Raw genomic sequence first — 25,944 nt, 5'->3', positions numbered from 1 at the left:
AACCAGACCAATCACTCTTTGCAGTAAACACTTATTTGCATATAAAGATATATGGATAAGGGGGTCTACAGTGTGACTCACAGTGTCACATTACAGTTTCCATGATGAGATTTTTTTCCTTTCCTTTTTTTCTCTTAAATTTTATTTTATTTTGTTTTGTTTGGGTGGGGGAGGTTACAACGGCAGAGGGTGTCTATGAAGGGACTGGAAATGAATGGGATAGAGATGCATGATGTGAAAGACACAAAGAATAAATAAAAATAAAGTTTTTTTTAAAAAATCCCAAAGATAAATATAGCTTAGGTATACATACTTATACATACAAGGCCCTAAATTCCAATTCCTAGCTCCACAACAAACAAACAAAACAAAGAATTAATATATTTTTATGAAAAATATTATAGAACACATTGGAATACATACAGAAAACTTGCTCATAAGAAATTTCCAACTTCACTTTTGTTTAGGTTCTGGCTAATTGTGTATTTATTCAACTCTTTATAGCTATCTAAGAAGATTGTCAGTCTTCACTGACTAGTATTATGTTCAAATTTGGCACACACTTTCTCTGTGTCTAAATACTTCTAATACCCATCAACTATGATCTAAAGATAAATCTCTCCAGTCCTCAGAGATGGGTTATAATACTTTAACATGTATTGTTCACAAGAACTTTCAAGATAACTCTCAATCTCTCTATAAATGGGTTTATAAAAGTAGACTTCATATTCCAGTTGTGAATTATTTTTTACTTCTTCTTTACATCAGTCTCTCAAGGCACATTTTCCTAGGCAGCTCACACTGAAGTAATTTGATATCTCACAAAAAGAATGACTTATGGATCAGAAGCTAACAAGAGACCAGAAGTTAAACAGGATCTTGATTGAGTTACCAAACTTCTCCATCCCTCTCCTGCGTCATCTGTTAAGTGAAGATTATTATAACGCAGATTTATTTGATACTTTCCCCAACCTGTGCTGTATCCCAAGGCACAAGCTTTCCAGCTGTCTATAACATTTTATTATAATTATTGATTAGATGTCATTCTTAGAAAATAGCTAGACACTGTCCTCAAGGACAGGTCATCTAAACCTCACAGTACATACAGTGTTCAGTATTGGTTACATAAGATTTATGTCTGTTAACACTTTGCTTATCAGTGGAGTGGCCTTATGAAGAAAATCATATTTACTGGGTTCAGGTACTCTATCTGAGGTTCTCATAAAAATGAATAACTCTTTTGCAAGAGAAATGCACAGAAATAACTTCAAAATAGCATGTTTACTAGCTTATAATACAGAGTGAGGCAGAGAATGCAGAACTATTTAGTTTTGTAATTTAGAAACATTATTGTAAAAATGTGAGATTTACATTGGGCTATTATTTTTTAAAGAATAAATGTATTGGTTCTCATTTGGAAAAAACATAGTAACCTCTAAAATATTTTTGCTTTGATGGCTCCAATATCTTATTCAACTAGTCAGCATGATTTGTTTGATCTACATAGTATTGTACAGTGCATTTTAAAACTGGGCAATTTTACTCAGTAATTAGAGTTTTGCATTTTAAATATTTCACTTTTCATCATGTACCATCTGTGGCCTAGGCTAGCCTTGGACTTGCTATGTAGCCAAGGATAACTTTTAGTACTAATCATCCTGCCTCTAGTTCCAGAGTGTTGAAAGTGTGAGCCAACCCACCATGGTGTGCTAGGCATTGAGCCATGTGCTCTGTGCATGTTCAGTGAGCATTCTACAAACTGAACAACCATAACTAGAAACACCAAATCTGCTGATTCAGAGCTAAGTCCATGAGTCGAGAGGTAGCCTAGTCTACATAATGTCCATTATCTTCAGGATTGTGAGTGTAGAGATCTGTTGCTAACTGTGTTGTGTTCAAATTAAAGACAGTTGTGGAGTAATAAAAATTATTTTTATAATTATATTTTATTATAAAAGTTTTTAAACTGAATGCTGCAATAAAAGGTTGTCAACTACAAAAAAAGAGGAGGGCAGGCCTATTTCTTTACAAAAGTACAAAATATACTTTTTTAGGTGCCATATTTTTTATATCTTTATGTTAACTTCATTATTTATGTTAAACAATCAAATGTCAGTAACTGTTCTTATTCCCACTCAACATGTGCTTGTGTTTTGCATAGGATTTTTATTTCCGTGTTTTGTCATTGTTGATTTGTTTTTAATCCAATGAAGAATCTAAACTTATAAACAAAGAAAGCAGTATTTTATTGTACAAATGGAAAATATTTATAAAATATATGTACATATATTTCATTTATGATTTAGTGTGTGTGTGTGTGTGTGTGTGTGTGTGTGTGTGTGTGTGTATGAGTACCATGCCTGTAGAGAACAGAAGTCAATGTCTGTTATTTTCCTCAATGGCTTTTCCACCTCATTTTTTCAGACAGGATCCTTCACTTACCCTGGAGTTCACTGATTGGCCTAGACCTACTGGCTAGCAAGCACCAAATGTCCTCCTGTTTATATACCCAGAACTCAGATTATAGGTACATGTTGGCACACCCAGTGCTTGCCGTGAGTGCTAAGGATCAGAACTGTGGTGATCCTGCTTGTGCAGCAAGCACTTTATCAACTGAACAGTCCCCACAGTGCCCAGACAACGTTTTTTACATTATCATTTATTACTTCTATTTCTGCCAAATATTATCACTGGTTCATTTTTGTATACTTATAGCATTTATGCCTATGCCAGTTTAATAAATCTAAAAGCATTTTAGCACATCTCAGAATAGCAAAATCCATGTAACATATTTTAACATGTTATTCTTAAAATAGCTGCTTTGCCTTCTTCCTGCTTCTTGCTGCAGGTCTGCAGGCACAGGTAGAATTGGTGACATTTGAGCACTGCTGTGTGATATTCCAGGGGCCAGTCTCCTTTCTCAGATCTTCCCCCTAAGATTCCACTTTCTTCCCAGAAGGAATGTCCACTTTCCTGTGGAGTTTATTCATGCTTCATTAGTGCATTCCAGCATGGCAGATCTGAGCGTGAGCTAGGCTGGTAATGGGAACAGCTTGCTGTTGGATGTGTGTGTGTTTCTCCTCTGCCTTCCCACTTGCAATCTTGTACTCCGCTGCACTCACATCCTGAATGACTCTGCTTCATTTGTTTATGTGACTATTCTCTAACTCTTCTTCATTCCCCTTTTCTGTATACCAACAGCTGTGACAAGGTTGAGGGCAGCACCTGGCACACAGTGGGGCTCCTGGGAACGCTGGTGGAATAAACAAGAAAACGCATCATAGCACCCATGCTAGTGAAAATGACTGAGTTTTGGAAAAAGGCAATATTTGGTCCAGCTGTTTGCATGTTTTATGTCTGCTGTCCACCAGGTGCGCTACTGGAACATTGGAGGAGAAGAAGAATCATCCAGCAAAATGAAAGTGGCAGGAAATCAGACCTCAGCTGTACTCCGGGGCCTGAAGAGCAACCTAGCATATTACACAGCTGTCCGGGCTTACAACAGTGCAGGCACTGGTCCCTTCAGTGCCACAGTTAACGCCACCACCAAGAAAACCCGTGAGTAGCTTCTCACTTTTCCACTTTCAGAAAAAAAAATGTGAAGAAAGGTACTCTGCAATGTCAGTGATGGCCTCCTTTGTCGCCTAAATGGATAACTTGTCATTCACCCCACTGAGTGATGGAATCCACTTCCACAGCTCACAAGCCTAGAGGCCTGTGCATTGCCACAATATCGCTAAATCCTTAAGTAGGCCTTCCATGTGAACACACATGTACATTGTTGAGAAAATGTGTTTGTGGGTGTCAGATTCATCTAATCTACTTTTTAAGTGTGGTAGACTTTGTTGGGTCCACCATTGGGGGGTCTCTTCATTCTCTGAAGTTTGTGTTAAGCATAAATAAGTGGAAGCTGATGCCAGCACCCAGGAGCCTGCTTTCTAAACCTTTCTTTCTCACATGTTTTGAAAGATTCTGACATGAATTCAAAGGTTATAATCATCAGATAGTGAGGTCCACATAAATATATACGTACTAAAAATTCTAGCCAGCAATGCCAATATTGTCTTCCAAGCTGAGTTTCTGTTACCTATGTATTCACAGTTTAGCTCATGAGCTGGGGTGATGTTATAATTAAATTAGTCATCAAGAAAGTCGGTTATTTGCATTTAGTTACTTTCTCTCAACATATACATGCTAGTTTACACTGTTTCCATTATTTACCATCATGATCATAGTTAAAAATGGCTGAGAAATTTCATGTTCCAAGTACTTGATCATTCCCTTCCAATTTCAGTTCTAAAGGTAAGGAAAATGAGTCATGACGGGTCAAGTTCCTTGAGTACACTGGTATTTTCATTCGTTCATAATTGTCTTCTTGATTTATTTTCAAAATTTACTTGAGTAGATCTCTGTGTTTCACTAAGTTTATACAGAAATGAGACAACTGTTGTTCTTGGTTGGTGCTTGAACCATCTTGTTTGCAGATTGCTATGTCCAAATTTATTTGAAAGCATACATTCATTGCCTAAACTGCTAAGAATGCTGGTAATATATACATATATATGTAGGCAAGTGGTATTACAATACTGGTAATTTAAAGTATACATGAAGTGTAATCTTACGACTTTAGATGTTAATTAACCACTGTCATTTGATGGAGGAAATTTGTATGTTTATCCTTGCATTATTTATAAAAAGGAAAAGTGTGGCTAGCAGCTTATTAGCATAATGAACACTGCAGAGCAACAGTATAGCAACAAAGCCATTTATTTCCTTCCCTAGCATCCATTTGTAAGCAACACACTAATGTGGGGATTTAACATTATCCTTGCCTAATTACTAGGGAAAGTGTGGCCCATCTCTTATGAATAACACATAGTTAGACCAAGAGTGTGCTATTTGAAAATACATAAACTGAAAAATGATCTGAATTTGCAACTTTTCAGTAAAGATGTTAAGTTCTCTTGATAATAATTCAGTATTACTAAGGCTTAAATATTCCTCATTATTTACATGTTCAAAACCAGAATCAATCAAAAATGCTGATTACAAAAATGTATTTAAGCAAGTTTACTTGACTCTTTGCTCTAACTTATTAATCAATGTAATTTCTTACTAGGAAAATTTTAAAAGACAACATTATGGGCTGGCAAGATTGCTCAGTTGGTACAGGTACTTTCTTCTGACCTTGAAAACTTGAGTTTTATGGAACCCACATGAGAACAGAAAAGCACTAACCCTCTCAAGACAAGTGTCCTCTGACTTCACAATGTGATGTGGCACATTCATATGCACACACACACACATACACACACACATACATACACACACAAACACACACACAAACACAAAATAAATAAATAAACATATAAATAAATATGAAAAATAACTATGATATCAGAGGTGTCAGTGATGAACTTAGTGTATTAGGGAAACAAAAGGAAAAGGGAAGCCATGTGTTAATAAGAATATCTTGATAACACACAGTGAATGAAATGAAGTTATAAAACATAAACCAAACCCCTTTATAATGGAGAGACAGCATGGAAAGACAAATGTACGCATAATGATGATGATAATTATGGTTTTAAGAGCTAACACTTAGTGAGCAATTTCTGCTCACAGTTCATAACACTGTTCATGTTCTGATTCCTAATTCTCATGGCAACACTGACTTGGAAGCTATTTGTGTCTTCACTTTAGAAATGAAAAGGCTGAGCCACAGGAAATTTAGATTCCTTCAAAAAGATGGTGGAGTAGGTGATGGAGCAGACATTCAGAGTCTAAAACATTGTCCCCTCCTCTCTTCCAATCACATATTTTGAAGGTCCACATCCCTATCTACAGCAGTGTTTATTGAGATTTTGCTGTGTGTTCGGTGACTGGGTAAGATGGCCAGAGGTAGTCAGGAATCTAGTGCTGGTACAACTGAAGTTTGGTGAGAATTTCCCCAAGTAAATTAAATCTCTCTTTAACATAGCGCTCTCCCAATGCTGCAATTCACCTAGAGTGTGCACAGTGTTCTATAAATGCTGTTAACAAAGGTTTTCTAAATTGTATGGGTAATTCCATAAATTCTTCAGTCATCTTAAAAAGTGCATATAAAGAACATGCATTCTTTTTAAAAAATTATGTGAGTGATTTTTAAAGCACGTACCAAAATAGAATAAGATGGCATCTTTCATAGCTATTTCTGATGTTTTTACTGGCAGCTTTGAATAATCATTCTAGGCATTGATGAGGTTTAACTTCAAGTCCTATTTAAGAACTTTTGGCAAGGCTTACATGATTATCATTTGAAGAAATCATCTGTGTGCTACAGGTATAACGAGATGAGATACCATTTGATTCCTGGTGTGGTCTCTGTTTTCTCCTCAAGTTGATAAACTTTACAGAGTCCTATGTGCTTCATTCACCCAGACTCAATGCCCAGTCCACTCCCAGCACATGTCAGCCTCTCATTAAATGCTGACTGGATGACAGAGTGGATAAATGAAAGCTGAAGAAGCAGGCCAGCTTGAAATTCTGTTATTAATCAAACGTACTTCCTCCTGACTGCACATTGTGAATTCAAAATATATGCTGCAGCCTTGTACGGTCTAGTTTAAAGTTTATAAGCTGTGTGTCCTTATAATCATGGGATTCAGCATGTGAGAATTTCCACCCGTGCAGACTGTAGATGTTGTTTCTGATTGTAAAATAACAGAAGGATTCTTAAGCAGAGTACTGTAGCTTCCATTAAACACTAAATTTTGGGTATCCAAATACTTGTGCTTCCTAAAAGCATCTTTAACTTAACAGTAATTAGCCTCTTCAGTAATTGAAGATGGGTTTCTGTCACTCAAAAGCCAAAGAGAGGTAACTCTTATGATCATCCATCTAGTGAAACTAATGAGAAAAAAATTGCAGATGGCCTGAAAATGATAGAAAGTGTTGATTTCTAAAGGGAAGCATACTGGCAGTCTCATGTCCAGAATTCATAAGAATGAATCTATAGGACAAGTACTCAGCAGCCTATGTGATAAACCTCCAATAGCAGTTCTGATTGCAATGTGGATGGATTCAGACCAACAACATCTTCCAAAGTCTTCCAATAGGATATGAGTCTGAGTCTTTCTTAAGCTGAGTTCTCCTTCCTGTCTGTCCTTCGTCTTAACTCTTATCCATTATAACACCCCCATTTCAGCAAACACAACCTGATAATTTTAGTCCTTAGGCCCCAAATCTCAGGTACCCTTGACTCTTACATTGTGTGTGTGTGTGTGTGTGTGTGTGTGTGTGTGTGTGTGTGTGTGTGTTAATTTATTATGTGGGAGCATGTACAGGCCACAGCCCATGTGTGGACATACAAAGAAAATTTGCAGAAGGCACTTCTCTTAACTTTTTGAGTACTGGGAATTTTACTCAGGGTAGCAGGCAAGTACTTCACCCCTGAGCCACCCTACCTCATCCCATCCCATGTGCTTACTCTTAATCTTGGTCCTAAAACTGACTTCTATAACTCCTGCCACTGTTCGTAGAGACACCTTTTCAGCCTGAGCCACTCCTCCGCATAGCAGTACATCAGCTGGACTTCTCATTAGCTGTTTTGAACGGTCAAACTCTCAGGAAATAGGCGCATTATGCTTCCTGGTGATTCTACTCAGAACTGCATAGGCTTCTTACTGGCTTCTTAGGTTAAGGACGATGGATGAACCAATTGTTAGACAACCAGTTTTCCTGCCTTGAAAACTACTGGCAGACCTGCACAGAGCAAAGGAACTTATCAGTTATTTTTCTCATGGCAGTGACAAAATGCCTGAGAAACCTCAGGGAGGGTTTAGTTTGTCTCAGTTCTGTGGCCGTTAAGTTCACTCTGTGCAGGAGGATAGGCACATTTCATGCACAGTCAGGGAGAGGAGAGAGATGTATGCTAGTGTATAGCTGGCTTTTTCTTTTTTTCAGTTTTATTGAATCCAGGACCACACCTTACAGAATGATGCTGCTCACCTTCAGAGTGGTTTTTCATGACAGTTAAATCTCCTTGGAAACATCCTGACAAGCACAAACATATGCATAATTAAAAATAATTAAAAAATAAGCTGGGCAATGGCGGCACATGCCTTTAATCCTGGCACTTGGGAGGCAGAGGCAGGCAAATCTCTGTAGACCAGGCTAAGGTCCAGGACAACCAGGGCTGCAGAAAGAAACCCTTTCTTGAAAAGCCAAAATAAATAAATCATTAATAAAAGTTTCCTATGGTATGATGCATTTGGCCCATTTATAATAGTTTTGGTGATTGAGAGAATATGTATCTCAGTATTAGATAGAAAGTAGAATCAGGTTATTTCATTTTTTCACAATACTGCTTGTTTAACCAGCTTAATTAAATTATTAAAATTAAAATGGCAATGATCTTCTCAAGCAATCTCTAAATGCAAAATGTCCTTTTCAGGTACTGGTGCTAACATTCACTTGCAGTGAAATCATCTTACTATTCTCAGGTGGCCAAGAAAAAGTTAGAAAACATAGTTCTTTATAATTGACCACAGTAAGCATGAGCTCTTAAAACTCCATATTTTCAAAGGATATGCCAGCATCACTATCACCACTATGGATACATCATCCTTGAAAACTGTACACAATAGTGTTCCCTATGTCAGCAGCCATATCTGTATCATACAAATGAAATCCACTCACTGTAGAAAATTTGCAGAACAAATTCATGGAGTAGACAATAAGAGCCAACTATAATACCATAACCACAAAACATCATCCTAAGTACTGCATGGGATGTGATTCCCGGATTTTCATTCTACAGATGTTCTCTCTTTGGCTGTAAGTTTAGTTGCCTGTATATTGTATAAGCACATATGATGATTGGTATTAATTGTCAATTGACACAATTTAGAATCACCTTGGGAAAGAGTCTTGTTGATAGAATGTCTAGATCAGGCCACCCTGTGGGCAACTCAGGTTTGGGGGCAGGGTGTGACCATGCAGCCTAAAGGTGAATGGTGCCATTTCCTAGTATTGGGTCCTGCAATGTACAAGAGTAGAGAGAGCTAGACGAGCAGAAGGCATGCATGCGTTCGTTTCTCTCTGCTATTGACTGTGGATATAATGTGACGACTTGCTGCAAGTTTCTGCCTCAACTTCCCCACAGTGATGGACTGTGACCTGAGACTGTCAACTAAAATAAGCCCTTTGACTCCCTATTGCTTTTTTTTTTTTTTTGTCAGGGTGTTTTATCACTGCACCAAGAATAAGAGCAGGACACCATATATGTGTAGTATCTCACCTTGACAACCAGCCACCATTCATTCGGCTGTCTTCTCATTGATAAATGTGTCTTATGCCCTGGCTTCACCCAGGCATAGTCAGTCACTGTCATCACCTCATAGCAGACAGACATCTACAGAACAACTGGAATATCTAATGAAGCTGATGTTGAAAAGTTAGAAAACCAAACACAGGAAGTATCATGATGGATGCTTGAGGACAGACCACAACAAACAAATCCTACTTTGAAGAATACTACTTTGTTATATGATATTTGAATCATTTCAGGAATTTTAGGACCTGTCACTTTATGTTGTGATATAAATCCAATTAAATATCATCTTTAAATGAAACAAATTAGATTTTTTTCTGGTTTTTTTGCTATTGTATCATACTGTCAAAACAGTAGTTTATTTGACAAAGAGAAAAAATCTTTAGGCTTCAAACCTGACAAGTAATTTTAAAATATAGACTACCTGTCGAGTTAAGTCCAGTAGATCTGGCCTGTGTCATGCTGTTGCAGATTGTACTTTGGATGGGGGAAAACACCAAGCATGAAGTTAGAAGTGCTACAAGGTACACTGTCAGTCATCTTAGGAACTTTCTCTCTCCATTACTTTATTCCATGCCTTCAAATGTCTATTATGTGGCTTTGAAGTTGTATATACATTGCTGCTTACCGGGGCCACATTAGGCTTTGAGTTTACAGTTAAATGGTACCAACTGTATGGACACTGCTGTGTGCACTATCATCAGGAATCTCTGTCTGTCCCTGAATCTCATTCCTCTACAAGTCACACACAACAGACACCTTACTGTATTTGCAGGGCTGGTTTACTTCACTTAGCCTAGTGGCCTCAGGCTTCATCCATGTTCTAGCATATGTTAGATTCCTGGTTGCTTTTAAGGTGAGCAATATCTCTTCCATTAACACATTTTGTTGTTGTTAGAGTTTTCCTGCCTGGCCCAGTCAGGACAAATCTCTCTTACCCACCAGTCCCACAGTCGCTCAGACCCAACCAAGAAAGCACACAGAAACTTGTATTGTTTACAAACTGTATGACTGTGGCAGGCTTCTTGTTATCTACTTTTTCTATCTTAAATTAACCCATTTCTGCTTTTCTATACTTTGCCACATGGCTTGTGGCTTACCAGTGTCTTTACATGTTGCTTCTCATGGCGGCGGCTGGCGGTGTCTCTCTCCAGCCTTCAACTTCCCAGGATTCTCTTCTCTCTTGTCCCGCCTATACTTCCTGCCTGGCCACTGGCCAATCAGAACTTTATTTACACAGAGAGCTATCCACAGCATTTTGTTTATCCTTTCCCCTGTGGATGGAAAACTGGAAGTGGTTTGTCTTCATCCCTGGACTGCTGTGAAGAGAGATGCTGTGCACACACTTGTGTAGTCTCTCTTAACTCTCTGGGTTGGGCCGATTACAGAAATGAGGACCACTGTGGTGCAGCATACTGAAGATTAAATAACTCAGATCAAATCACATTCTATATCGCCTAACACAACACAGGTAGTTACTAAGCACTGGTGTGTAAGCTTGGAGCCTGGAAGAATGGTTCTGTGGTTAAGAATTTCCCAGAGAGTGTTGCTGTTGCCAGTGGTAGCAAGAGAGCTGGTGGGTAACGTTGCTAACATTTTAAAACTTTAAAAGGAGCCATTAGCTTAATTTTAGAGTATACACAAAAATGTGACTAGTATATATCAGGCTGGCTATTGTGCAACTACAATTGTTTGGAACATGGCTAGAAATTAGGGTTGTTTTTTTTTTTTTTATTTTAGTATTAAAAACAAAACAAAAATGGGAATGGGGGCCGTTGAGGCAGCTCAGCAGTTAAGAGTGCTTGCTGCTTTTCCAGAGGAGGAAAGTTCACTTCCCAGCACCTACATGGGGTTAAGTAGTTTACAATACCCTGTAAATCCAGCACCAGGGATCCAATGACTTCTAACTTCTGTGGGTACCTGTACATGTGTAATACATGCAAACATAGTCAAAAATAAAAACACATAGGCATACATATGCATAAGTAAAACTGTATATTTTTAAAAAATTTAAAAAATGACCAAATCAGAAAACATTGTAATAAATCAGGAAGAATAATCATACACATGACATGGCAAGGGGTGGAATTAAAACTCCCATTTACCTTAATTTATTTATTCATAGTTTATCTTACTTTCTCTCATTTCCTTACTTCCCTCCCTCCCTCCTTCCTTTCTCTCTCTGTCATTTCAAAAAGCATTCCTATCAAGAGAAACTCATTTACCTTGTATGTTTTGAGATTCATACAAGACAAACTACCATTTATAGTCATTTCTTCTCTGAAGCTGGTTTTGGGGTAGGTAATGCTTCCCAAGTGACTGGATCTTTCTCTAACCTGTCAGCATACATGTATTGATAGAACAATCCATACTGAAGGATATTATCTGAGTTGCATCAAATCAAACCTGCCCTTGTATATACTGCTGTCAGCCACAGAGATAGCAGACTTCCAGATGATGTTCTAAATTCATTCATGACATCTAGATAGAGCGACATACTGATTAATATTTCAACCCTAAGTATCTGCCATTGATCTTGTTATCACAACCTTGCAGCTCAGACTTAGCTGACTGAAACTCATTATTAGTACCCATACACAAAAACATTTAAAGTTATGTAGAATCATATTAGTGGCAGCACACAATAAACCAAAGAATGTATAGGCAATACCATTTGGTGTGAGGTTATTCATCCCATACTGTATACTGGAGCTTTTCCCTTCTTTAAGTCCAGCTGAATTTCCCTCATGGCATGAGTCAATGATGATGTTCAGATTTTTTGCAGAGAGGCACTCTGTTTCTGTTAGGTCATTTTCCCATTGCAAACCCAGTTATCCAAATCTCATTCTATGTTTCAATCTACAAGGATGAACTGCTTTAGTACTACTGTAGACAATTGTAATGCTGTTGACAAATGAGTAATGTGTCTGTTGTTTTGTGATTGTGAAGAATCAGACTCTTTAGAGTCCCTTCTGTTCTTCTGCAAACAAATAGGACCTGCCACTTTCTACACCATCCCACACCTCCAACACACAAAAACCCACAAATACCCCCTACCCCTCACCAGTATAAATTTCCTATCTTGTGGTCTTGTGGAAAAACTAACTGTAAATTCAAGTCTATAAAACTCAGAGTTTCATTAATTCTCTAATGTAATTCTCATTAACTTTTTTAGCCTTTTGCATTATTTTTCTCAAAAACTGATTTAAACTTGAAAAATGAAGACTTTAAAATATAGACTCTCTGCTGCGATTTTTCTTGTGTGTAGCTGTTACTTCACGAGAATGAATCTGAGTAATCCTGATTTTTTTATTGCCTCTAGTTTTTCCCATCTCATCATACGAGGAGACTGGCTTAAAAATCATCCACACTTCATTTCCTCTGACTTTAATCTGCTATTTGGCAATCTCTCTCAGTCCCTAGTATGTATCAAAACAAGTCCCATGGCTGCCCTCCACGCTTGATTCAGCAACAAGCAGCCCTCTAGTGGTAGATAGAGGAATTGCCTTTGTTTGCCTTTGGTATGGTATGGTATGGTATGGTATGGTATGGTATGCTATGGTATGGTATGCTGTGCTATGCTGTGGTATGCTATGCTATGCTATGCTATGCTATGCTATGCTATGCTATGCTATAATATGGCATGGTATAGCCAATTTTCTCATAAGTTAAACACAGTAATCTTTTATGAAGAAATACTTTAAAGATCCTCCGTAGTTTTTTCCCATTCCATCTCTGCACTATGAGTTACCAAGGAGAGTACTCTCCTTCCATGAGCCTCCTAGAATATTGAATTGTCTGTTTTATCTGAAATATGACTTTGTGCATAAATCCATTTTAATTTCTCCTTTTGTATTTCAAGCTCCAAGTCAGCCACCAGGAAATGTCGTTTGGAATGCTACAGACACTAAAGTGTTACTTAATTGGGAGCAAGTGAAAGCAATGGAGAATGAATCAGAGGTAACAGGCTACAAGGTCAGTTGTGATTTAGACATGTTTCTCACCTTTGCAAGCATACTCCAAGGAAAGCTAAGTGGAAAGGAAATTTTTTAAATGTTAATGATAGTTTTTTAATATAATTTTCACATATCTATCAAGCTTTTCCTAAAAGAGCATTTCCCAAAAAATACCTGACTTGTTAAATATTGTTAAATGAGATAATTTTGCTTATACTGAATTCAAACATGATGATGACAACTTGTATTATTTACTTTCAATGCTCACCAAATACTATCTTAAAACAACTATGAGTGTTGCCCATGATTTCGTGCCTGCCCCAATAAAAGATACATTTCAGATGGCTGTCTGTTCTATCTATCCTCAGCAAAGCATTTTGGAGGAGGAGAGGCAGGAAGCATGGCTTCCTGCTGTCACCCTTCTCATCCTTAGACTTTTACTGATGTTGGCATAGGCCAAACCATATTCATAACTTCAACCCAAGAAAGTATTTCAGTTTTATGCAGTTTCTGAAGCAGAATTGGGTTTAATAATGTTATGTTAGCTAGTCTTAACCTTTAGAATTAAGAAAAAGAAAGGTGCCCGGAAGGGAAGATGGCACATACTCTAGAGCAGGGATGTGGGCTTCTTAAGAAAAGATGTACAGAAAAATAAGACATACATAAGTGTAGCTACCATATCCTCAAGGAAGGGTGATGCTCATTGTTTTTTATAATGGCATATAAGATATTTATTGGGCTTTGAAATTACTGTAGTCACAAGGTTGCTAAGAAGCATAAATGAGATTGTTGGGAGTTTCCTGAGAGGCAACTGGCAGTGTTACAGTTGGTAAGGTAAAGTCTAAATCAAGAATTCTGGAAAATAGGATCTATTTGCTTTATACAAATATAACAGTTTTGTTTAAGATCCTCAGAGGATAGTGCAGAAAAGAATGAACCCTACCCAAGGACAAGGCCCTTCCCAAGGTCTTACACCTTCTGCATGAATTATTGTTCATTGTTACTTTATACAAAATACATCAGAAACAGAATGTTAGCTTTATGTGTCAACCATAACAAATGTAAATGGTTCAAAATTTTTGCTTCAAGGCTGGAGATACGCTTCAATCAGACTCTGGAAAAAGGGTCTTCTCCTTTCCCATGTCCATAATCTCCCAGTATTTTTATCCTGTACTACTCACCAATGCCCAAAGTAACTGAAGTTTTCCATGGAAAAGATTCAGTATTTACCCAACTTCCTCAGTTTTGAGAATATAATGATTCTATTATGTTTGCTATGTATAAACTTAGCTTGGAGTGCACTTTATATTCTAGGGGTGTAGAGACATAAAGTCATTTGGGAGTGACAATTTGGTAAAGGACATAAAAGCTGGCTAGATAAAAAGTGTGTTTGCTTATGTTTTTTAGGTTTTCTATAGGACTAGCAGTCAAAACAATGTGCAAGTACTGAACACAAATAAAACTTCAGCCGAACTTTTGCTGCCTATCAAAGAGGACTACATTATTGAAGTTAAGGCTACCACAGAAGGAGGGGATGGCACCAGTAGTGAGCAGATCAGGATTCCAAGAATAACCAGTAAGTTGGCTGAACTCATTCCCTCCTTCACTTTCATTGGTGTCATTAGACCCTATAATAAGACAGTGATTGACGTGCTGCTTATCTATTATTTCCAGCATGCCTTTGGTATACATGGGGCATCTACTATAAGGATGGGAGGAAAACATGGGAGATGAAAAGGTATTAAACACTATTTAGCAAAATGTATTTTTTAACTTCTTACTTTGAGTTCTCCTTACATATGCCTTAGGATTAACTTCCCAAGCCCAAATTCCCTAAGCATTGAACCACACAGAGGTTTTCACATTTTTTTAATATTGCCAGGAATAGTGACTCAGGCAAATAATCTCAAGACTCAGGAGTTCCAACTAGGAAGATCCTGAGTTCCAGTCCAACCTAGGCTACATCGTTAGTTCAAGGACAGACAGCCTTGGTTACAAAGTGAGATCCTATCTTTTTCCAATTGTTTGTCCCCTTTTAATTGCAGGCAAAATATCAGTTCTTTCATAAACTCATAATCCAATTATATGTACTGGACAGAAAGACAAGATCTTAACATATCTATTTTTAATTTCACAGGAGCTTCACAACTAACTTTTCCTCTGAAAATCCAAAGAAATTTATTCTATACAAATTTCCATTTCTGAGTTTAGGGAAACAGACTTGTGCATACATAATTTTTTTCAGTGAGAAGGCAAAATAGATTTTATCTTTCCTTTTAAATCCTGTCTGGAGTTCTCCAGCCTTAACTAAAGTACCATAAAGCCCATCTTGCTTGACTTTGTCCTGTGCTTCTCAGTGATACAAATAGAATGGCTCCATCTGTAGATGAACAGTCTTACTAAATAAGAAACACAGAGCCAATTGCAGAGTTAAAAACCCAAGAGGTCAGAGCAATAACTAAGAGCTAAAAACCCTTTGTTACTGTTCACTGCTGCTGCTGTCCTTCCCCTCAGCAAGAGGCCTACTTCCTGTGTGTCTGTCCTTTTATTGACTTTCTGTTCTGCCTTCTCATTGGTTGTAAACCTAACCACATAACCTCCTCGTCACTGCCTGTCTATACAGACCTCCAGGTCTTCCATGGTTGGTATTAAGATTAAAGGTGTGTGTCTCCATGCTGGCTGTGTCCTTGAACACACAGAGATCTGCCTAGCTCTGCCTCCCAAGTGCTGGGATTAAAGGCGTGCACCACCACTGCCCAGCTTCTGATATGGCTTGCTATTAGCTCTGACCCCCAGGAAACTTTATTTATTAGCATACAAATAAAATCACATTTCAGTACAAATAAAATATCACCATATTTCCCCTTTTCTATTTTAATAAAATGAAAAAAGGAGAAAAGTTATAACTAATATAAGAAAAACTATATACAATAGTACAATAACAATATACCATATATACAATCAATTAATACCTAAACAATGTCTAGTCCATTTGCATTTGACAAATTCAGAGAAAATAATTCCATTATCTATCCTATTTTGGTAATTCCAAAATGTACCTGATTCACTTCCTATCCTAACTTATATTACTAAAAGAACTGTCTTATAACATCTTTCAAATTTATACACTTACATCTCTTTAGTGAGTTTCTTTTCTGAAATTCTTAACAAGGAAAACTATAACTGTAACTAATCTTCAACTCCCTCAGAGACCCAAGAAGGAAATAATATTACCTAATAAAACATAAAAACAGGAAGTGCATGTAAGCAGCTTCCCCAAAGAGATGTGAGTTGACAGAAACAGCCAGCTGCCTGGATAGTCACCTGAGGTTTCTCTGCAGTGTAATGCTTGATTGACTGGACATGGACATGCAGAACCCATAGGAAGGTGACCACTGAACTTTGCTTGACAAAATGGTCCTTCAGGTTCCTGCTTTGCAAAGGAAACTGCCAAGCATTCTATAGGACACAGAGGGAAGTGACTGAGAGACTCTAGGTCTGTGGGCTGAAGACAGATGCCCCAACTTTACAGAGGAACTTTGGATGACTGTCCAGGCTGCCAGCTATCTCTGTCTACTGTCACAAGACTCCCAAAAGTTGCTCGTGTCCTTCTTCCATTTCTCAGATAATATATCCTTCTGGGGCCTTTGATGTGGTTGAAGACTAGATAGTTATAATTTCCTCAGTTATTATAAAAGGTAAGTTAGATGTAAAACTTTAGACTCACAAATATAAGATAGATAGGATATCTTCTTTAATATTGTAACTGTAATTCTTGCTTGATAATGGTTTCGTTATATGTAATTTTACTATGTTAAAGTTAAAATCTTCCTTTTTGAAAAAAAAAAAAGTAAAAGGGGAAGTGCTGTGGATGATTGATTGATAAATAAAACACTGGTTGGCCAGTAGCCAAGCAGGAAATATAGGTGGGACTAGCAGAGAGGAGAATTGAGAGAATAGGAAGGCAGAGAGGAGGAGACACCAGCTTGCCATCCAGGAAGTATCATGTAAAGGCAGCAGGTAGAGCCACGGAACATGGGGCAACATATAGATTAACAGAAATGGGCTGAGTATAAGAGCAAGAGCTAGACAATGGTAGGCCTGAGCTAATGGTTGAGCAGTTTAAATAATAAAAGCATCTGTATGTTTATTTTATAAGTGGGCTATGGGACTGCCAGGGCTTGGTGGAACCTGGAGAGAAACACTCTAGCTACATCCATCTTTCCATGTATTGATCTCAACCTTGTCTGTAGCACTGGGCAATCAAGACTGCAACTATAACCTTTAATCTTTAAAAGGAAGTAACTGGCATTAGCAACTGAAGGGGAAATTTTGACAACATGAGGAAATTTTATTTTCTGTGAAAATATCTTGACTAAAGCATACAAATCCAACTATCCTAGAAAAATGGCAGATAATGATTTCAACACTTAACTGTGTAAGTTCAACTGTAAAAGCCATTTCAGGCTGGGGACTATCCCAAAAATCTGCAATTCAATAACGTCTGTTGAATAGACCAAAAGGGAAACTGATTTACGTTTATTATGAGTACTGTAAGTTTGTTTTAAAGTTATTAAAATTGTGTGTGTGTGTGTGTGTGTGTGTGTGTGTGTGTGTGTGTCTGCATGTGCCTCTCTAGGCCAAAAGGGGATGCCATTCGGATCACCTGGAGCTGGAGTTACAGGTAGTTGTGAGGTTTTGAACAACCTGACATGGAGGCTGTGAACTCTGGTTCTCTCCAAGAGCAGTGCTCCTAATCTCCAGGCCATCTCATCTCTTGCTCCCATTGTTTTAGCTTTTAAAATAATACATGCTTCTTATCCTTTAATAATGTGAGGTGTAGAGTTAAAATGACAATACAGACAATGGGACTGGTAATATGACAACCACTGTGCTTCTTTAGAGAGAAGCATAGAGGGATTGAGTTTAGGGACCACTTTTCCCTCTGCCTGCTCTCTCCCTTCTATCTACAATAAAACATCTTCTCCATACTGTAGGAGTAATCATGTCTTCCTTCTTTTATTTCATGTTTTCATTCAGCCACAACTGTGTAGTCTAGAGCATTGACCCTATCTTGTTGCTTGCTGATCTTGTGAAGTCAGGTGAATGCACAGGGCTGGCTTTGAAAATGGAGTTTCTATTGATTCATTTTACAGAGGTGATATTTCATATTGTGTATCTGCATAGAGACAAGCAAATTTTCTAAACCTTTATCCCATGAATCTTTGTTTAATTAAACTATCAAATTATCTCACCAGTTGTTTGTAATCAAGTCTAATCATTTTCACAACGATGAAGTTGTTTTTCCAATTTCAATTAAAGTTTAAGTATATGAAATGAACAGACTGGGGCCATTTACTAACACTTGGACATATTGGTGACTTATAGGTACTCCTAGCAGCCGAGAGAGATAATAAGTAACTGTGATCCTGGGTTAGGCTTGTGTGGTAATTTAATTTTGAAAGAACAGGCCTTACTTTTGTTCTTATGTGTATTAGTTCATTCAAACTACTATTTTTTTTTTAAGAGAAGAGGTTAAAACAGGGTTTCTCTGTGTAACCCCAGCTGCCCTTAAACTCATTCTGTATACCAGGCTGTTTTTGAACACAGAGATCTGACAGTCTCTGCCTTCTGAATGCTAAGATTAATGGAATGCATCCCTACCACCCATTTTGAACTACTTTTATAAAAGTGTCATAAGGCACCTGCAGATTCACAAACATTTTCAAAATATTCCATACCCAAATTTTACCATGGAAACTGAGATTCCCTTTTTGATTTCTTATCTCATTAACAAAGGAATTTAGAAATGGACTCACTATCTCACTTGAGTGCAGTTTTATTAGAGTTTAGGAGAAAAGCAGTAGGGCAGGCAAACTGTCAATCTGGCAGCTGCCAGGAGGAGGGAGATGAAGAATCGGAAGAAGAAAAGTTCATGCTTTTTGCAATGGAGGCCAACAGCTTCATGACACAATGACAACAATAAAAAGGAGATTAAGAGCCTCAGAGAATGACTAAGAAAGCCCAGAGGGTCTGGGAGTGTTTGCTTAGGTTTTTGGCCCATATCCAAAAATGAGACAAAGAAAAAAAAATTAATTAGAACTCAAAGGTAAGCAGGTCACATGGCTAGCCTCCATAATGCTGCCTGATGGAAGGTCTGCAAGTGTTTTCACTAGGGGCTTCTGGGAAGTAAAAGTACATCATCTTATGCAGAGGATAATTATTCCTCCCATCTTAGCATGACTTCAGATGATTCAGCTTTTCTGGGGGAGTGGACTCCTGGCTATATAATTAAATGGCTCAGGGATTGTGATAGAATGTATAATCAATTCTTTTGTCTAGGAGAAAGTGTATCTGCCCTAAAGGGCCTCACCACAGCCCTGTTACCTTGGCCTTTTCACATGGTCATTTAAATATAAAGAATAGCAAAGCTGATGTTTAAGACTCTTGAGTTACCAGGAAAGCCAGGGTTGGGGTCCAAAGCGTCAAAGGCCTGCAAGGCTACTACAATAGCATGAATATTATCACAACTGAAGACAGGATTTTAGCATGATTCCAGAGAGAACAGAAACAAGCAGCCAATCATATCCTGATCACTTTTACTAATGAACTGTTTATCTCATCTTTGACAGGTATGGATGCAAGAGGATCTACGTCAGCCATTTCTAACATTCACCCTGTGTCAGGTTATATACCAGTCCTACTGTTATTTATTGTAAATGCTTTGTGGTGATAGGCTTTTTTTTTTATTATTTACTGGAAAATTAATTGGTAACCCCCAAAAAAGTGCTTTCTGAAACAGTGATTATGCATGTTTTTTCAGCTGTGTGTTTTTAAATTTCTACTCCATTATAAGTAAAATATGAATATAATAAAAACAGTAAGTCCTTTTAGAGGAATCTGAAATGCCTTAATATTTGCTTGGTAAACCAAAGGAATTTGCAATTTACACACTGCAAACTTTTGATATAAATATTCTTATGTTATGAGTTTAAGCACTGCCTATGTGAGGCACATACAAACACAGGATACACAAAAAACATAGTGAACACATGATATGTAAAAGCAAATAATACATATACAGTATACAAACAGATATGTACACACACACACACACACACACACACACACACATACTAATACACAGAGTTTTCCTATACTAAAAACACTTCTTATTTATTCCAAATGTTCTTTTCCCATTATTATAGCATCACCTATCAATTTGAATCGCTCAGAGTGAAAAAAAATGTACTTAGTTATGCTGGGAGTGGCCTGTGATTCCATAGAGTATTATTAGAAAATGCTACTCTGAGCTTGGGCAAGTGACATTTACTTCAGTGTATTGTATGACTCTGAGATTCTCCTAGTCACTTTGTCCTCTCGTCTCTGTTATTCATTCACAAGATGAGTTGGTAATATTTCTCCTATCTGCATTTACTGTGAGAATTAGTTCTTTAAAAAAAAAAAAAAAAAACACAGAGGGGAATGTGAAAAGCACAGTTTCCTCCCACATGCTGTGTTCCTGTGTAGAATCTTATTTGAACTTTCTAAAGAGGCATAAAAACCAGGCACGTTTTTGAAGCTTGCTGGCATTGCATGCTCTCTCGTTGGGATTATCTGTCTCACTCAAAGATGGAGATTGAACCTGAGTGAATATTATAACATCTTTTGTTTTTGCTCATATTTATAAAAAAAAGATGGTACCTGGAAGTGAATACATTTCATCCTGTCTTATTAAGGACTCATTCCCTCCCCTATGTAAAAATAAGCTTTCGGGGTTTTTTGTTTTTTGTTTTTTAAAAAAATAAAAATAAAAAAACAGTAGAGAAAATAAGGAGCAACCTATATCTTCACTCAAATGTGAAACAAAATGCACACAATTCTTCATTTCCAATTTCTCATTCCATTAAGGGAGACCTCTCTCTGTTTGGATGGCAAGGATGTTTCTTTAATGAAATCCCACTGTCTGCCTCGTCAAGTCAGACAGGCTTTTTCGTTCCCAAGTTAAATTTGTAATAGAACACGGTGATACTGCTGGCTTTGATATGGATGACTCAGTGTTTCAATATGTGGTTTTCAAAAGACTGTGGAAGACATGACTTCACAGCAATATGTAAAAAGTATATGAATATCAGCAGATTGAGTGTTAGACGTTCAAAATCAATTTTTTTACTTCTTGCCTACCAATTTTCATATTTTGCTAGAATTTGCTCATATGATCAAAGTTAGCAAAATTATAAACCAGTGAGGTAGTTCTCAAGAAACACTAAAAATTAGCCAGAGTCTGATACCATTTTAATATACCACCCTTCCTTTGGAGATTCCATTTAAGTCAAGGTCATTATGTAAAAAAGGAGAATGATTTTTTTAGTGTTTCTCTGTAGGGTCTGTATATATTGTACATATCCAGAAGAAATCTGAATGACTAGTTGATTTCATATGACCATTGTTATTTCCAGTCAAGAAATGGGGAAGCACTTTCTCCAGTCCCTGTGCTTTACAGTTCACGTAACAGAACTATACCTTTCTGTTATCTGATGACTCCTAGAATTTGTTCCTATGCTTTTCTTTTGCAAGATGGTAATTCACTTGTTTCCTGTTATTTCTATCAGTATATCTCCATGAGATGTAGACACTGTTTCATATTGAAAAGTCTAAATTTTACTCTTTAAATTCCTGTGTGTGTATCCTATGGTTATCTGTATGTATTATTTTTTATTATTCTAATAAAATTTATAATAATCAAATACTTCTACATTGTTCATTGTGGACTGGTGGAGGGAAACACCCTCATGGGAAAGAGGCTTTGGAACTTGCCCATTAGAGCGGCACTGTTACTGCCATTCCTTACACTGTTTCAGTCAACATGTGACTTTCCCATCTATTAGGGGAATGTTTTAAAACTTTTGTTTGTGCTCTACGAATTCAATAAAATCAGCAATTTAATACAACGACTTCTACCTTCAGAATAATTCATAGTGAATCACAGGGCTTGATAGAAGAAACAGAAAATTTGCCCAACAGATTTATGATGGCTAATTTCTTCTCACTTCATTTTGTGGTGGGTAGAAACTCACAGATTTTTGACAAAAGCATTTATTTATTTATTTATTTGTTTGTTTGTTTGTTTGTTTTTAAAGAAACATGGTCAATGTACCACATCCTACTTTGGAATCAGAGTTAGAATTTACTTGAAATAATCACTCTGATATAGTACATTCTAAATATTTATAAAGCTTAAAGTTGTAAACAATTTCAAAAGTTAATTTTGTAAGAAAAGATAATCTAGTTATAAAAGAATCAAGGAGGAAGACTCTGTAAGGTGATGTCTCTCTGTCTCTCTCTGTCTGTGTGTGTGTGTGTGTGTGTGTGTGTGTGTGTGTGTGTATGTGTGTTTGGTGTGTTTAAATTTAAGCCCAATTGAGCTGATTGCATTAGTGTCTTCTAATTAAAGGCAAATACCTGGAGAGGCTATAGATAGAGATTTTTGCCCTCAGCAGTCCTGATGTCCTTCTGATGGGCATGGAAGGAATAGAGGCCAGCTTTGCCAACTTCATAGCACCTTCAATAGTTGCTGATCATGGGCTCTTGCTCAAGTTCCAAAGCCTTGTTCCCTGGCTGAATAATGCAAGAATGGCAGAATTCCCCTTATAGAGCTCTGTCTTTGACGACTGTTTAGCCCCTTGGTGCAGAATATCCTGTTGTGTAAGCTGAAGCTGTTGACACTACCCACTTATGAGTCAGGAAGCTAGTAAGTTAAATGGTGTGTGCAACTCTTCTAGAGTCATACTGCTATCATTATCTCCATAGGTGGGAAATAATCACCATGGAGAAGAAAAGACCTCCTTTGGAAGGTAGTTTTATGTTTCTCTTTTAATTTCATTGTATTAAGGACAAGGTTATATGATTCTAAGAGCTTTTAGAAGAGAAGAGAAGTGATTATGGAATTCACTTATTCTTAGCACAAATGTAATCTCGTTCAAAGTTTAATATGTTCTATAGATGAATTTCTAAATGATTTTGTTAAATAAAAAACACAGATCCAGATATAGAGATGAAAGCCTGGGAAAGATCAGGAAAATAGAGAAGGCCACAGCTAACCTTACCGCAACAACTCGGCACCTTCCAAATGTGAATTACTTTCTGTCTACCAACACCTATAACCTTGCTATTCTGCCATCTGATTTGTTCTCTCTGTTCAGGTACATCACTTCCTCTTCCTGAACAGCTCTATCACTTTCTGCCTGTCTGTACAGACCTCCAGACCTCCATGGTTAGCTAGTGTTGTAATTTAATGCATGTGCCACCATGCCTGGCTCTGTTTCCAATGTGGCCTTGAACACACAGAGACTCTTCCTGCCAAGTGATAGGATTAAAGGCATGTCCTAACACTGCATGACTTCTGTGTTGTGGCTGGCTTTTTCCACTGATCTCCAGGCAAGCATTATTCACTAAAGCCCAAATAAAATATCACCACATTGCAGCACAAATAAAGTATCACCACATTTCCCTTTTTTTTGTCTAATAAAAAAATTATAACTAATATAGGAAAAACTATATAAAACAAGTACAATAACTATATTCTATACATAAGCAATAAATATACCAACAATGTCTAGTCCATTTGCATTTGACAAATTCAGCAAAAATATTCAATTATCTATCCTATTTTGGTGAGTCCAAAATGTACCTAATTCACTTTCTATCCTATCTTGTATTACCAAGAGAAAACTATCTTATAATATCTTTCAAACTTATACACTTACCACCTCTTGGTGAGTTTATTTTCCGAATTTCTTAACAAGGAAAACTGTAACTATAGCTATCTAATCTTCAACTCCCTCAGACCCCTGAGAAGGAAATAATATTACCCAGTAAAACAGAAAGTGAAAACAAGTGACTTCCAAAAAATGAGTTAGGACAGAAACAGCTAGCTTCCTGTGCAGTTACCCAAGGTTTCTCTCTAATACTGGGGCATCATCTTCAGCCTACAGGCTTAGCATGTCTGACAGACTCATTTGTGAAGTAGGATGGATGTACACAAGGCGAAGAGCTTGATCTCACATTTGGTGCGAGTATTCCATGTACCAGATAAACTTGAATTCTGTCAGAGTCATGTCATGGTTCAGGATTTTAAATTCTAGAAATTGCTGGTGTTTTGGGAATTCAGCTTCCAATTCTTCTCAGCTTGTGGGTGGTTTCATCTCCTTTAATAAATGCCAGTCTACCATTGAGAGGTTAAACTCTGTCAGCCTGGTTACTCCTCCAAGAATAACTGTTCCAGCTACTGTTCCACTGCACACCAAGAGCCATCAGCCCACTACCTGGTCAGCTGCCTTAGAAGGAAGGTGCATTGTACCTTTTCTGAATTGCAAAGCCATTTTAGTGATGGTGCCATATTGCCCTGGCCTCAGAGTAGAACTCCTGCGAAAGTTGCAAATGCACTCGTCTTTGGCAAGGATCGGTAGTCCATTGTTTTGTGTCCTGCTTGTCCATTTTGGACAAAATACTGTCAGCAGTTGATTCAAGGGCACTTTCTTGCCCCGTGGCTAACTTTTGCCACAATAAAGGTTAACTCCATGTGCAGTTTCTCCAATGCCCATATCTTTTCTGAAGTAGATTGGTGCTGCCAGGAGCAAACATGGCTCATAGTTATTAAAAAACAAAAGAAAAAAATCTATGTTATTAATACATCTTAAATTCCATATTCTAAAGATCTCTGAAGGGTTTGAAGATGACCTATCTATCTAAAATATATCTCTGCTTGACCTTGAAGACATACCTGATATGACTACAAGTTTGATTGTAATGTCTAACTACTAACTTTCATTTTTATATCCTAATTGTTGGCAATAATAACATTCAAGGATTAGCAAATAACATTGCATTGTTAAATGAAATGTATAGGTACAATATCTGGAACAGGATTAGAAATATACATACAGCATTTCCTAACAAAATCAATCTCAAATTTGTATCAATATATATAATTTGTATACAATATACAAAAATCCAACCCAATGTAAAATATTTAAAACTAGTAGTTGCTTTTTAAAGAGTAGATTCAATAATCTACTTTTTTATCCAATTCATATCTATATCTTCTCTTTTATCTTTCCAGGGTAGATTCAATAATCTATACTTTATTCTATCATTTCTATATCTTTTTTAGCTTTTTTTTTTTTTTTTTCCGAGACAGGGTTTCTCTGTGTAGCTTTGCGCCTGTCCTGGAACTCACTTTGTTGATCAGGCTGGCCTCGAACTCACAGAGATCGGCCTTTTTCTATATCTTTTTTAGAGTAGATTCAATAATCTACCTCATCTATATCCTCTTTTTTCTTTTTCAAATTAGAACCTTAAATCTAATCTCCTTTCTTTAGTCTCTTTCCTGACCATTAACAATAACAACTTGTTAACAACCATCATAAACAATGACAATTATCCCAAACCCAAAACCCATTGAAAGACCAGAAACCACCTGCCCTACCTCCTGGGAATGTGAGCGTAGTGTTCTTAAAATTTTTTTTTGTTGTTTGTGGGCAAAGAAATCTTTATGGTATCCTGAAAAGAAAAATTTGGGGTTAATTGTCAAGTCCTGGGAGAGATAGCTGTATCATTTTTTGTCCAGTCTCTGCATAATATAAAACTGTAGGGCTTATCTCAAGTCCTTGTTGG

General features: G+C 37.2%; 1 protein-coding gene across 1 annotated transcript in view; it reads left to right on the top strand.

Annotated features, from left to right (window-relative positions):
• Positions 1-21,965, top strand: part of Cntn3 (contactin 3) — a 209,651-nt gene extending 187,686 nt beyond the window's left edge. The window contains exons 17-20 of the mRNA XM_036182004.1: positions 3,372-3,558; positions 13,176-13,288; positions 14,677-14,845; positions 19,902-21,965. Coding sequence (XP_036037897.1) covers positions 3,372-3,558; positions 13,176-13,288; positions 14,677-14,845; positions 19,902-20,002 — 570 coding nt within the window. The 3' untranslated portion in view covers positions 20,003-21,965. The remainder of the gene's footprint in view (positions 1-3,371; positions 3,559-13,175; positions 13,289-14,676; positions 14,846-19,901) is intronic.
• Positions 21,966-25,944: the final 3,979 nt, after the last annotated feature.

This window comes from Onychomys torridus, chromosome 3 (genome assembly GCF_903995425.1).
Source record: "Onychomys torridus chromosome 3, mOncTor1.1, whole genome shotgun sequence".
NCBI classification, from domain to species: domain Eukaryota; kingdom Metazoa; phylum Chordata; class Mammalia; order Rodentia; family Cricetidae; genus Onychomys; species Onychomys torridus.
This window is presented reverse-complemented; position numbering and strand designations above follow the sequence as displayed.